At 45.2% G+C, this 13365-nt stretch overlaps 1 protein-coding gene across 1 annotated transcript in view; it reads left to right on the forward strand.

Moving 5' to 3' along the window:
* LOC127627410 (protein Jade-1-like) overlaps positions 1–13365 on the forward strand; it is a 132754-nt gene that overhangs the window by 108272 nt on the left and 11117 nt on the right. The window contains exons 10-11 of the mRNA XM_052103751.1: positions 1994–2111; positions 8585–8698. Of these exons, the coding sequence (XP_051959711.1) occupies positions 1994–2111; positions 8585–8698 (232 nt within the window). The remainder of the gene's footprint in view (positions 1–1993; positions 2112–8584; positions 8699–13365) is intronic.

The raw sequence follows: 13365 nt of genomic DNA on the forward strand, positions 1-13365 counted from the left end.
AGGCTTCTGGTGGGAACGTAGCTCTGCATAAATGTTTTTAGGTATGCTGGAGCAGACCCAGTGACTGTTTTATATGCCAGCATCAGGGCCTTGAATTTAAAACGGGCATGAACCGGCAGCCAGTGGAGAGAGACAAAGAGTGGTGTAACGTGCTCTCTTAGGTTCATTAAAGACCAGACGTGCTGCTGCATTCTGGATCATTTGGAGAGGTCTAATAGCACATGCAGGAAGGCCTGCAATGAGAGCGTTACAGTAGTCCAGTCTAGTTATGACAAGGGACTGAACGAGCAGTTGTGTGGCATGTACATATTTATCGGATGATCTCAGATATTTGGCCAGAATTGATCGGGCCTGTCTCCCTCAGCGGATCTGCGAGCGGGGACTCTGTGAGCTTGCTCGATTTCCAGCTTATGGCCTGTTATGTCAAGCAGACTCGGGAAGAGCTTGTCTAGGAATTTCACCATATCACGGCCTTCCTCGTTCTAAGGAATTCCAACAATTCGGACATTGTTTCACCGATTACAATTCGGACATTGTTTCACCGATTACAATTCTCGAGGTCTTCCATCTTTACCCAAACATGCTGCAAATCTGCTTTGGTCACTAGCAGATTAGCAGGTAATTCCCTCTCCGATGAATCCAGATAATCCATTCGTTTCTCGACATCCCTGTTTCTTTTAACCAATTCTGAGAATTTTGCCTCCATCGCCGTAATCCAGTGGTTCTCAACACGGGGGGCGTGGAGAGATCGGAAGGGGGGGGCGCAAATTGGTTTCAAGAAAAAGAGACGGGGCATCATTTGGGTACTCAGTGCATTTTATTGCTTTTCAAGTAGAATGTACATAAATGAAAAAAACACGCTCTGTATTAAAAAAAAGCTACGTTCCCTCACCCTCTGCATTTTCTTTTTGATGAGGAGAGGCAGAACTTAGCCTGCCTTTTATCTATCTGTCAGTGCAGACACTTTTCAGAATGTCAGCCGAACGGATTCCGTATTGGTAAGACGTTTATGGTCATCACATGTGCCAAAAGGAGTTGTGGCGATGATGCGTCGTCAGCACAAACCTCTAATTGTAAAAAACAGAAGTATATTAGCTATCATCAATTTGGCTTTATGGTGGCTGGGACAGATGCTGATCCGCAGCATTATTCCAAGTATATTTGGAATTACGCAAAGGTGCAGTTAGTGGACCTAGAGCACTGTAAATATATCTCGCTCAGCTCATTAACCTAACCTCAGAGAACAGGGCTGCGCACTTACAGCGTGCAGCTATTTATTTAATTTAATCACCGCCTTTGCTCTTTCATAATTGTACTGTCATATCTTGATTTTAAATTTTATTTTGATTAATCATTCAACCCTACTCAAGCCACTCCATCAGTTAAAGGTTGCATATTGCATCTTTTGTGAGTGCATCATATAGTATCCCATGCACATTTAAGTTAAAACCTTCTAAGAAAGATATTACAAAATATTAAATATTAGTGCTAGGAATTGTCAGATTCGACCTTACAATAATATTTAATTGCCAATTCAATTTATATTGCAATTCTGTATGTATTGTAATTTGATTGGATATATTTAGCTGTGTTAACCCCTTTTTCTCAGAAAGAAATTTTTATTGAAGAACAGTTGTGTCTGACATGACATTTGTTTCACTCTGTAATATAGAATTTGGTGGTTAAAGGCAGGGATGTGCAAAATCCCCAGTTTACATAATCAACTAGTCTGTGCATTGTCTGAGCTTTTGACCTGTTTATTGTGAAGTCTGGCTGTATGACCGCTCTGTCAAAAACTTCACTTACCTTCAGTGTGCTGCAGTTTGGCCAAAAAGGCAGCAAAATGTTTGTTTCTATTTATAAATGTTGAAAAATGTATATTGCTGTTTAATTACCGGAGACAAATTGTTATTTTCCTTTCAATAAATGTTTATCTTTCAAGTGATATGGTTTCAAGTCAAAGCTTTTCTCTGAAAATGCTGTTATCTTTCAGGTCAGGAACTTGTGCTACATGGTGACACGGCGAGAGAAAATCAAACACTCCCTATGCAACCTGCAGGAGAAGATATTTAACCTGCAGATCCAACTCTTAGAGGAAGACCTGAATGGAGGTACACACACACACACACACACACACACACACACACACACACACAGACACAATTGTTTTTACACTGACTATATTTACATGGACACCAGAAAGCAGCTTATTGCGAGAAAGAGCTTTCCTGTTTACATGCACTGTTTAAGCGGCATACTCTTTACTCCTGTAAATGTGGCACAGTCAGTAAGCAGCTTTCTCCACAGCAATGTAAATTCCTCATGACTCTTGAGTAAATAACCAACATGGTTGTAAAAAGCAGGGAGGACACAGGAGGCAGTTCAAAGTCTACGTGAGTCAACCTTTAATTTAAGTGTCTTCAGCTCTCAACAAAATATCTGCTTTCAGCTTCACATTAACACATCAGCTTCTCAGCATCAATCCAGTGTCAAATAAAATTGAGCGGTGCCCAACCAACCGAGTAACTCATCAATTGGTTAAACGTCAAATTTAGATACCGTGTTGACTTTTCTATAATCCACACAGAACCATACAGACCCATCGCTCTTAAGAACCAGAACAACCAGGCTGGACCAATTGCTATGGGATTCCTCTATTACTCCCATCTCGAGCATTGAGTCTATTTCTTCCCGGACTACTTTTTTCTTGTGTTCGGGTAGTCGGTAGGGATGGCTAGATACCACTACCCCTGGCTCAGTCTCGATATGGTGCTGTATGAGGTTTGTAAGACCCGGCAGAGGAGAAAACACGTCTGCATATTCTTCCTGCAACTTGGCCACCTCTGTGACTTGTTACAGTGAGAGGCAGACCCCACAAGTGACTGGGGTGATATGATTGGGTTTTGTGATCACCTCAGGCCCGAGCTCCGCCCTCTCCTGAACTACCGTAGCTAATGTCACAGAGACCTCCTCCCTCCATAATTTCAGGAGGTTGAGGTGGTATATTTGACATGTGCACCCTCTATCGGTTCTTTCACCTCATAATCAAGATCCCCCACTGGTCGTGTGACCTCAAATGGCCTTTGCCACTTGGCGAGTAATTTGGAGCTCGATGTGGGAAGTAATACAAGTACTTTGTCTCCCGGTGCAAATCTCTAAGATCAGGAACGAATTGAATTTCATTCTTAATATTTGAAGTCCCCTCCTCCCAAGCATCCCATATGACATTGAGCACGCAGCGCGGGCCCCGCCCTTACAGTGGCTCGAATGGGGAAAACCCTGTGGAGGCTTGCGGGACCTCTCTCACTGCCTATAACAGGGGATCGAGTCATTTATCCCAATTTCTAGCATCCTCATGCACAAACTTCCGAATCATATTGTTTAGAGTTTTATTAAATCGCTCCACCAACCCATCTGTTTGCTGATGGTAAACACTGGTGCGAATCCACTTAATTCATAAAGCTTGCAGAGTGTACTTGAAATAAATGTAGTGCTTTGATCAGTGTTGATTTTTTTCGGAATCCCCACCCGGGAGATTATTTTGAAGAGTGCCTCGGCAACACTGCATGCTGAGATGTTGTGCAGAGGAACTGCTTCCGGATATCGCGTTGCATAATCCACCAGGACTTTCTCGATCAGTGGACGAGGACGCAATGGTGCTCTAGGGTGGCCGGTGGATTCACCAGCCAACATTCACGGCATGCCGCACACCACCTGCGAACATCCCCGTGAATGCACGGGCAATAAATATTGCCATTAGTTGGTTCAGTGTTTTTCTCTCCCCTAAGTGACCTGCCATGACTTTATAGTGAGCTGCCTGACGTGGAGCTGACGAAGACATCCCTGGCTCCGCCTCCCCTGCCAAAGCATCGCACATTTCACATCTAGCCGCTTTCTTGCAGGACCCATCCGCAATTGGTCCCCAGAATTAGTAGATGGGTGAGACAGGAACTAACTGCCACCTCCACTCTATGCTTTTTCCCAAGAAATTTGATAACGAGGGTCATTACAGGGTAGTTGTGAATATCCCCATGCATACATTTCACCCACACCCTTTTGTTTGCGTCCAAAGCCCCGTGTTGAACCAGACATTGGTAGAACAAACGAGAAGCTGGAAATCCCACGCCTCTGTGGTACTTGGATGGGCTGTGGAGAGAGAGAGTGAGGGGGGAGGGGGGGTGTGGTAGAAGAGATCGGGGAAAACACAGGGCGAGGAGAGAGATAGTGGGAGGGCTCTTCCGCCCTCTGATATCCCATCAGATGGTCCTCCCCAGTTGTACAGCCTCCTCCAGTGACTCCGGGTGGTGGCACTGGACCCACTCCACCGTTCCTTTCGGTAGCCGACGGATCAGCTGCTCGAGCACCACCTGGTTGATAACTCCCTCAACGTCACGGTCCTCCACCAGCAGCCACTTCCAGCAGGCGTCTCGGAGCCTTTGGTTGAAGGCAAATGGGCTGCTGGTTCCTTCCAACTTCCCCTCCGACATGCCAGTGCCCTGCTTGAGCTCTGAGCATCTCATGAAAGTGCCGATCTTGGTCTTGTCAAAGCTCAAGCAGGGCCTGATGGTGGGTGTGGTGTAGGCCGGTGAGGGACTTGAGGACTTCTGCCAACTGCGAGGAATCCATGATGCGTACTTCCTCCAACCTTCCTGGGTTTCAGCACCAGTGTAAAGAGGTTCAAGCAGGCAGGACACGAGGCAGTTCAAAGTCTACGTGAGTCAACCTTTAATGTGTCTTCATCTCTCAACAAAATATCTGCTTTCAGCCTCACATTAACACATCAGCTTCTCAGCTTCACAATAACACATCAGCTTCACAACATCAAGCACCCAGGTAGCGACTCTAGACTCTCTCCCCGTCTTGCCGCTGGTGTGGTCCCTTTTATACCACTCTCCCCAAGCTTACTGCAATTGGAAACAGGTGTTAGTCATTATCTGGCTCAGGTGTATGCACACTTACCACTTTCTCTCTCTCCACTTTCTCTCTCTCCGGACGAATGCTTGACTATGCCCCTGCTGCCACAATGGTATCAGAGGAAGACTTCACTATTTTTATTCCCTGTTGTTTTGCGCTTCAATAGTGGGGTTTCCCTCTTGCATAAAACTCAAATGTACGAGTGCATATTCGCAAAAGTGAGTGTAACAGAGATTGTATTCTCAGGGCAAATGGAGGAGCCAGGAGGCAGCGGAAACGGTCAACGTGAGTATTTTATTACTCTGCAGCAGCTTTCACAAAACTCAAACAAAAAGGGCACTCAGTGGCCAAATAATCACACGCAAACGAGTGAAACAGTCTTGTTGCACACACAAGAAGAGTTTCTCTGTGGTTCCTCTCTTTCTGCCGACTGATGCTCTTTGTCTGCTTTTTCAGGTCTCTCTCCACCATCACTATAACAAGAGACAGGTGTTAATGACAATTACAGCCCAGGTGACGAGCCTTACCACACTCCCGCAGACAGACACATGACCATACCCACATACCCCCACTGCCCGACTCAGGCTGGGGCAACATCCGGCCTGCCAACCCCCCAATTTCTGGAGAGAAAGTCAGCCACAGCCATCTACACACCCGGTCTGTGGATCACCTTGAATTTAAACTGCTGAAGTGCCAGGTACCAACGGGTGATCCATGCATTGATGAATACCTGCTAGGGTGAAGGCCCACCCTAGCAGGTAGTAGCGGAGTGTGAAGACAGCCCACTTGATCGCAAGACACTCCTTCTCAGTGGTACTGTACTTTTTCTCCATCAAGGAGAGCTTGTGATTTATGAACAGTCCCGACCGTTCCTCCCCTCCCAATTCCTGTGAGAGCATCACCCTCAGCCCCTTGTCGGATGCATCTGTCTGTAAAATAAAGAGGAGAGAGAAGTTAGGAGCATGTAAAAGTGGCCCCCCACAAAGCGCAGACTTTACTTTTAGGAAAGCCTGTTGGCACGACTTTGTCCACTGGACCGGATCGGGGGACCCATTTCTAGTAAGATCAGTCAGAGTACATCTGACATCAGAGTAACTAGGCACAAACCTTCGGTAGTAGCCAGCCAGCCCCAGAAACGTTCTTACCTCCCATTTGGTCTTGGGCCTCGGGCATTTAGTTTGAGAGTCACCTCTGGTTCGAGCTCCGCCCTGTATGGAACTAATGTTGCCATGGCCACAGGGACCATCTCCCCCCATGATTTTAGGTTGAGGTGGTAAATTTGACGTGCTCTGCCCCTTTCCATTCACCTAACCTCATAATCGAGATCTCCGGTTCGCCGTGTGACCTCAAAGGGCCCTTGCCATTTGGCGAGTAATTTAGAGCTTGAGGTGGGCAGTAATACAAGTACTTTATCTCCCGGTGTGAATTACCGAAGTCAGGAGCCCTGTTATACAGTCAGTTTTGACGTTCCTGAGCTCAGAGCAAATTCTCCTGTGTTAATTGAAGTGTGGAGTTTTGCTCTAAGATCAAGAATGTACTGAATTTCATTTTACTGTTTGAAGGTCCCTCCTCCCAAGCTTACCGCATCATGTTGAGCATGCTGCACGGCCGACACCCATACAGCAGCTCAAATGTGGAAAATCCTGTGGAGGCTTGTGTGACCACTCGCATTGCAAATATCAGGGGTTCGAAATTTCTAGCATGCTCATGTATGAACTTATGAATCATATTTTGTAAGGTTTTATTAAATCGTTCCACCAACCCATCTGTTTGTGGGTGGTAAACACTGGTACGAATAAATGTAATACTTAACAATTCTTACAGTTTGCATAGTGTTCATGACATAAATGTAGTGCCTCGATCAGTGAGGATTTTATTGGAATCCCCATTTGGGAGATTATTCTGAATATGTTGCGCAGGGTCACTGCTTACGAATATCGCATTGCATAGTCCACCAGAACTAATACAAAGTGATGCCCATGCGCGGTCCATTCTAATGGCCCGATGAGGTCCATGCCAGTTCTTTCGAAGGGGACCTCAATTAGTGGAAGAGGGCACAAGGATGCTTTGTGGTGGCCAGTGGATTCACCAACTGACATTCACTGCACGCCGCACACCACTTGCGAATGTCTCTGTGAATGTTGTAAAATGGCCACAATATTTGGCTTTTAGTAACACATGAACTTGCTTTATGATGTCTGTTTGAATATCTCTTGTGTTCTTTGCTGTCAGTTGTTGATTAAAAAAAGACATTAAAAGCAGTCACATATAGTGCAGAACTGGCAAAGAAACATTTCAGCTACTCTCTCGTCTATGGCTTCTCATTTCTAAAACTGTCCCATTTACTTGCATTCTTTTATTTGCATCCTGTCAGCTGGGTACGATGAAAAGATGCAAGGAAAGGAAACGAGGACAGAGGAATCCAAGTGAAATTAATTTGCTTATTTAAGCGTCAATTCAGAGCATCGCCTTTGTGCAGCTGCTTTCCCTCAGAGCGCTTGCCATTATGTTGTTCAAATTTGATTTATTGATATATTCAGTTTTCAATGGTCATCAGTGGTGAAACATGAATTAGAACTATTGTGTCAGATGTGAAGTGGGAGGAGTATTTATGTGTGCGTAAGATGCTTTGACACAAAAGATTTTCAATCGAATCCACCTGTGCATCGTCGCTCATGCCTCCTCAATATGCTTCCACTGTCATCGTTTCAATAGTTTTTCATATAAATGTGCTAGATTAATGTCTTTTTGCCACATATTGCTGTGATTTTGGACAGTCTGAACTTTAACTGTTAAAAACACGTCTCGAGACGTTTTGCCTTATTCATTGGGCTGCATCTTGCTTTTTTGAGTGCAAGAACGCATTTGGTCTGAACCAGGGTCAGAAATGAACAAGGGTTTAGGGCAAAAATGCCACTGAAGGTGACAAAAAAGTCCCCGAAAGTAAAAACGTGGGAGCAAAAAAACAAATTTCACTTATGATTTCTATTTCTTATTTGTAACATTGGATGTGTTACTTTTTCTATTCTAGACCTAATATATACATATTACATGAAATTATTTGATGTTCATTTAAATTTATAGGTAACCGCTTATCTGGTTATTCAGGTTGAATGTGTATTTTAAGGAATTGATTCATTTGAAGTATTTGCAAAAACACAATGAATTGGTCCCATTTTGTATGGTTATAAAAAATGCCCTAACAATGCCCTCATAATGGTCAATAACTGCCCTGAAAATGAAAATGTTGCCTCTTAATAGAAATGTTAAATTCTAACACTAGTCTAAATAGCCTCTTTTAAAATTGCTTTAGTCAATAGTTACTTAAATGTTATACATACTCAATAAATAATGATAATAAAAAATGCTTTTCTCAAAGTCACCAGAATTGAATGCTTTGGTGTTGTTTTGCCAAAAAGAAAAGTCTCTATAATAAGGGTGCACTTCATTGTCATTATTATGGAACGAATTTTGGCAAAGGAAAAATTCATCTTTATCAACTGTTCTGAGTTTGTAGGTATGAGTTTAAATGAGGCTGGCAGAGACTACACACCTCCATAAAAATGTTCAAGCATCAGTCCAGCCTCACAATGAGGAAATATATCTCCTTACTCAACATGTTATTAAACATTTAAAGTGTAATGAGTGATATGTGATCTGTGCTTTGTAGAAAGAATTCTGAGAGGTGAAAGAGGTCATCGTAATGGGGTCAGAGAGCGTGGGAAAGAGCGGAGGAAAAGAAGTCCAGACAAGAAAGACACCAACTCTCTCTTCAGACAGCTCGGTAAGGGCTCAGAAATGTTCTTAATGCACATGTGCAAAGATGCTTCATGACTGCAGTTTTTCCTGTGCCACTACTGAATCTTCAGTGCAACAGCAAAATGATTCAGATTATTTTATTTAGTTGGGAGTTTGCAGTCTGAATTGAATGAAAAAAGACTGGGATCTGTGAAATAATACCAAGAGAATAAATCCACAACATTTTCTATTGCATACAAAAACACACAGCATGACCTGATTAGTCCAATTCCAAAATTGTTCAAAACAACTCATGAGTTGTCAGTTCATGAACACGATGTGACTATCAAGCCATAAAAGTCTAAAAACAATTATCATTCTCTTTGATTTACTCACCCACATGCCGTCTCAATCTTGTATGACTAAACATGACTCATATTGTTAAGCAAGATCAATTTAAGCACAAGAAACAACTTTCTTGGTATACAATATACTGCACTTGCATTTAAAAACAGCTGCTCAACTCGTGGTTCTGAAAAAAAAGAACATTTTGTTCAGGGTTTTGAAAATGACATTTCAATTACAAAGTCCATTGGACACCCACTTCAGAATCTCGCCAGAAATTATATTAGTTAATGTAATTATATTAGTGTTAATGTTATATTAGTTATATTGAAGAGGAAAAATGATAGGGTCATTGTTTATTAACTTTCCAGTATGTATTTCACAAACTAGTTAGCAACTTACCGAGAAGACACCCCACTGCTTAACTCCGCCCTGTGTGCAGAGCCACCGTCTGAAAATGTTCTGAAAAAAGTTTTCATATCTGTGCATATCAGATATCAGATATGAAAATATATGCCGAGACCGATATATCGGTGAAAGGCTAATATCGGCCGACCAATATATCGGTCGGGCAAAAGTCATCAAGTCTTTGTTAATGAACCCATAAAAGTATAATTAGTCTGTTATATTCACATGACCATGATCAAACACATTTCAGTGGGAAATATATAAGCTAATCACAGCACTTCAATGTGGTAACTAAAGGATATTTAACAAATAAATAGGCTAAATAACTATAACTATAGCAATCTAAATGCATAATGACACGTAGAATGATGTGCTTATTAATTTTAGTAGTTGACCCCACTAATCTACAGGTAGGTTGTTCAGGGCTTGACATTAACCCTCTGGGGTCGACGGATGCACCGGCACGTCCTGCTGGATATATTCGCCATTACAGCAGAAACAACTTAAAATACATTTTTGGGTATACAGATAAGTGTAAGACATCATCAGAGACTATAAACTGTCTACTTTTATTTGTGAACACTCACAATAACAACTAAATCTTGTGCTCTTGAAAAATAAAGAAAATAAAAAGGGTGAGCTTTCAGCAGTCTCTGTGTTCACGAGCATATTTCTGAAACACGTCACAAAAATGAACAAACTCTGAAACTCAATCTGTATGAAACAAAGCGATGTACAGTTTCTTCTGGCTCAACTCATTATCTCTAATGTGACCACTCCCACCAGCAGAGCGCGCCATTCATACACTAATGTGCTGAGACGATCAATGCAAATGGTGAACGCCCCCGACTCTGAGGTTTAATGTAAACACAACACAACTCAACTTTTTTGCGTGTTTGTAATGATACACGGGCGACTGTGAGGTTTGATTTAAACACATTTCATTCATTTTTCTGCGCGTTTGCAACGATACACAGACCAGAAAGCTCCAGGATATTAAGGAAGAGTTAACATTTTCCTCAGAAAAAGAGCGGGACTCCAATTAACATTTGTATTTTGAAGAGAGACTTGATCCAACCGAGGATGCAATTTCGGACGTGTAAGTCATTTAGTTTTCATTAGTTATGACATGCTATTTTATATAAACATGTACATATTTTACTAGTGGGACTGTTTCCAGACTTGCCAGCCAGGATTCAGAGTATTGACATTTGAAATATGTCCTAATAAGCAAGTTTTATCCATCCATCTTCAACCGCTTATCCGAAGTCGGGTCACGGGGACAACTGCTCCAGCAGGGGGCCCCAAACTTCCCTATCCCAAGCCACATTAACCAGCTCTGACTGGGGGATCCCGAGGCGTTCCTAGGCCAGTGTGGAGATGTAATCTCTCCACCTAATCCTGGGTCTTCCCCGAGGCCTCCTCCCAGCTGGACATGCCTGAAACACCTCCCTAGGGAGGCGGCCGGGGGCATCCTTACCAGATGCCCAAACCACCTCAACTGACTCCTTTCGACGCAAAGGAGCAGCGGCTGTACTCCGAGCTCCTCACGGATGACTGAGCTCCTCACCCTATCTCTAAGGGAGAAGCCCGCCACCCTTCTGAGGAAGCCCATTTCGGCCACTTGTACTCGTGACCTAGTTCTTTCGGTCATGACCCAGCCTTCATGACCATAGGTAAGGGTAGGAACAAAAATTGACCGGTAGATCGAGAGCTTTGCCTTTCGGCTCAGCTCTCTTTTCGTGACAAAGGTGCGATAGAGCGAGTGCAATACCGCCCCTGCTGCCCCGATTCTCCGGCCAACCTCCCGCTCCATTGTCCCCTCACTCGTGAACAAGACCCAGAGGTACTAGAACTCCTTCACTTGGTGCAATACCTCCTTCCCTACCTGGAGTACGCACTCCATCGGTTTCCTGCTGAGAACCATGGCCTCAGATTTAGAGGTGCTAATCCTCATCCCAGCTGCTTCACACTCAACTGCCAAGCGATCCAGTGAGAGCTGAAGGTCACGGACCGATGATGACATGAAGACAAAATCATCTGCAAAAAGCAGCGATGAGATCCCCAGCCCACCGAACCGCACACCTTCCCCACCCCGACTACGCCTCGATATCCTGTCCATGAATATCACAAACAGGATTGGTGACAAAGCGCAGCCTTGGCGGAGAACAACCCCCACATGGAATGAACTCGACTTTGTGCCGAGGACCGGACACAGCTCTCGCTTTGGACGTACAGGGATTGGATCGCCCTAAGAAGGATCCCCCACCCCGTACTCCGCAGCACCTCCCACAGTCTCTCCCGGGGGACCCGGTCATACGCCTTCTCCAGATCCACAAAACACATGTAGACCGGATGGGCATACTCCCAGGCCCCCTCCAGGATCCTTGCGAGAGTAAAGATCTCGTCCGTCGTTCCACGGCCAGGATGAAAACCACATTGTTCCTCTTCAATCCGAGGTTCGACAATCGGCCGAACCCTCCTCTCCAGCACCTTGGAGTAAACTTTACCAGGGAGGCTGAGAAGTGTGATACCCCTGTAGTTGGCACACACTATCTGATCCCGCTTTTTGAAGAGGGGAACCACTCTAAGGAGTTCTGCCACTCCTTAGGCACTGTCCCAGATTTCCACGCAATGTTGAAGAGGCGTGTCATCCATGACACCCCCTCCACATCCAAGGCTTTCAGCATTTCTGGTCGGATCTCATCAATTCCCGGGGCTTTGCCACTGCGGAGTTGTTTGACTACCTCAGTGACCTCCCCCAGGGAAATAGAATCTGATCCCCCATCAGCCTCCGGCTCTGCCTCTAGCATAGAGGGCGTGATGGGATTTAGGAGTTCTTCAGAGTGTTCCTTCCACCGCCCAATAACCTCCTCGGTTGAGGTCAACAGCGTCCCATCTTTGCTGTATACAGCTTGGATGGTTCCCCGTTTCCCCCTCCTAAGGTGGCGGACGGTTTTCCAGAAGCACTTTGGTGCGGACCGAAAGTCCTTCTCCATGGCTTCTACGAACTTTTCCCACACCCACTGCTTTGCCACCCTAACGGCCGAGGCCGTAGCCCTTCGGGCCTGTCGGTACCTTGCAACTGCCTCCGGAGACCTCCGGGACAACAAATCCCGGACGGCCTCTTTCTTCAGTCGGACGGCTTCCCTGACCACCAGTGTCCACCACGGTGTTCGAGGGTTACCACCCCTTGCGGCACCTAAAACCTTGAGGCCGCAGCTCTCCACCGCGGCTTCGGCAATGGAATCTTTGAACATTGCCCACTCCGGTTCAATGTCCCCAACCTCCGCAGGGATGCCTGAAAAGCTCTGCCGGAGGTGTGAGTTGAAGATCTCGCGGACAGGGACCTCCTCCAAACGTTCCCAGTTCACCCGCACTACTCGCTTGGGCTTCCCAGGACTGTCCAGAGTCTTTCCCCACCCCCTGACCCAACTCACCACCAGATGGTGATCGGTTGACAGCTCTGCCCCTCTCTTCACCCGAGTGTCCAAAACATATGGCCTCAGATCCGACGACACGATTACAAAATCGATCATCGACCTTCGGCCTAGGGTGCTCTGGTACCACGTACACTTATGAGCAAACTTATGTTCGAACATGGTGTTTTTTTATAGATAATCCATGACTAGCACAGAAGTCTAATAACAAACATCCACTTGAGTTTAGATCGGGGAGGCCGTTCCTCCCAATCACGCCTTTCCAGGTGTCCCTGTCATTTCCCACGTGTGCGTTGAAGTCACCCAGCATCACTATGGAGTCCCCTACTGGGGCCCTATTCAGGACTCCATTCAGGGTCTCCAAGAAGGCTGAATACTCTGAACTGCTGTTCGGTGCATATGCACAGACAACAGTCAGAGTTTTCCCCCCCACAACCCGTAGGCGTATGGAGGCGACCCTCTCGTCCACCGGGGTAAACTCCAACGTAGTGGCGCTCAGCCGGGGGCTCGTGAGTATCCC

Source organism: Xyrauchen texanus, chromosome 34, assembly GCF_025860055.1.
Source record: "Xyrauchen texanus isolate HMW12.3.18 chromosome 34, RBS_HiC_50CHRs, whole genome shotgun sequence".
Lineage (NCBI taxonomy): Eukaryota > Metazoa > Chordata > Actinopteri > Cypriniformes > Catostomidae > Xyrauchen > Xyrauchen texanus.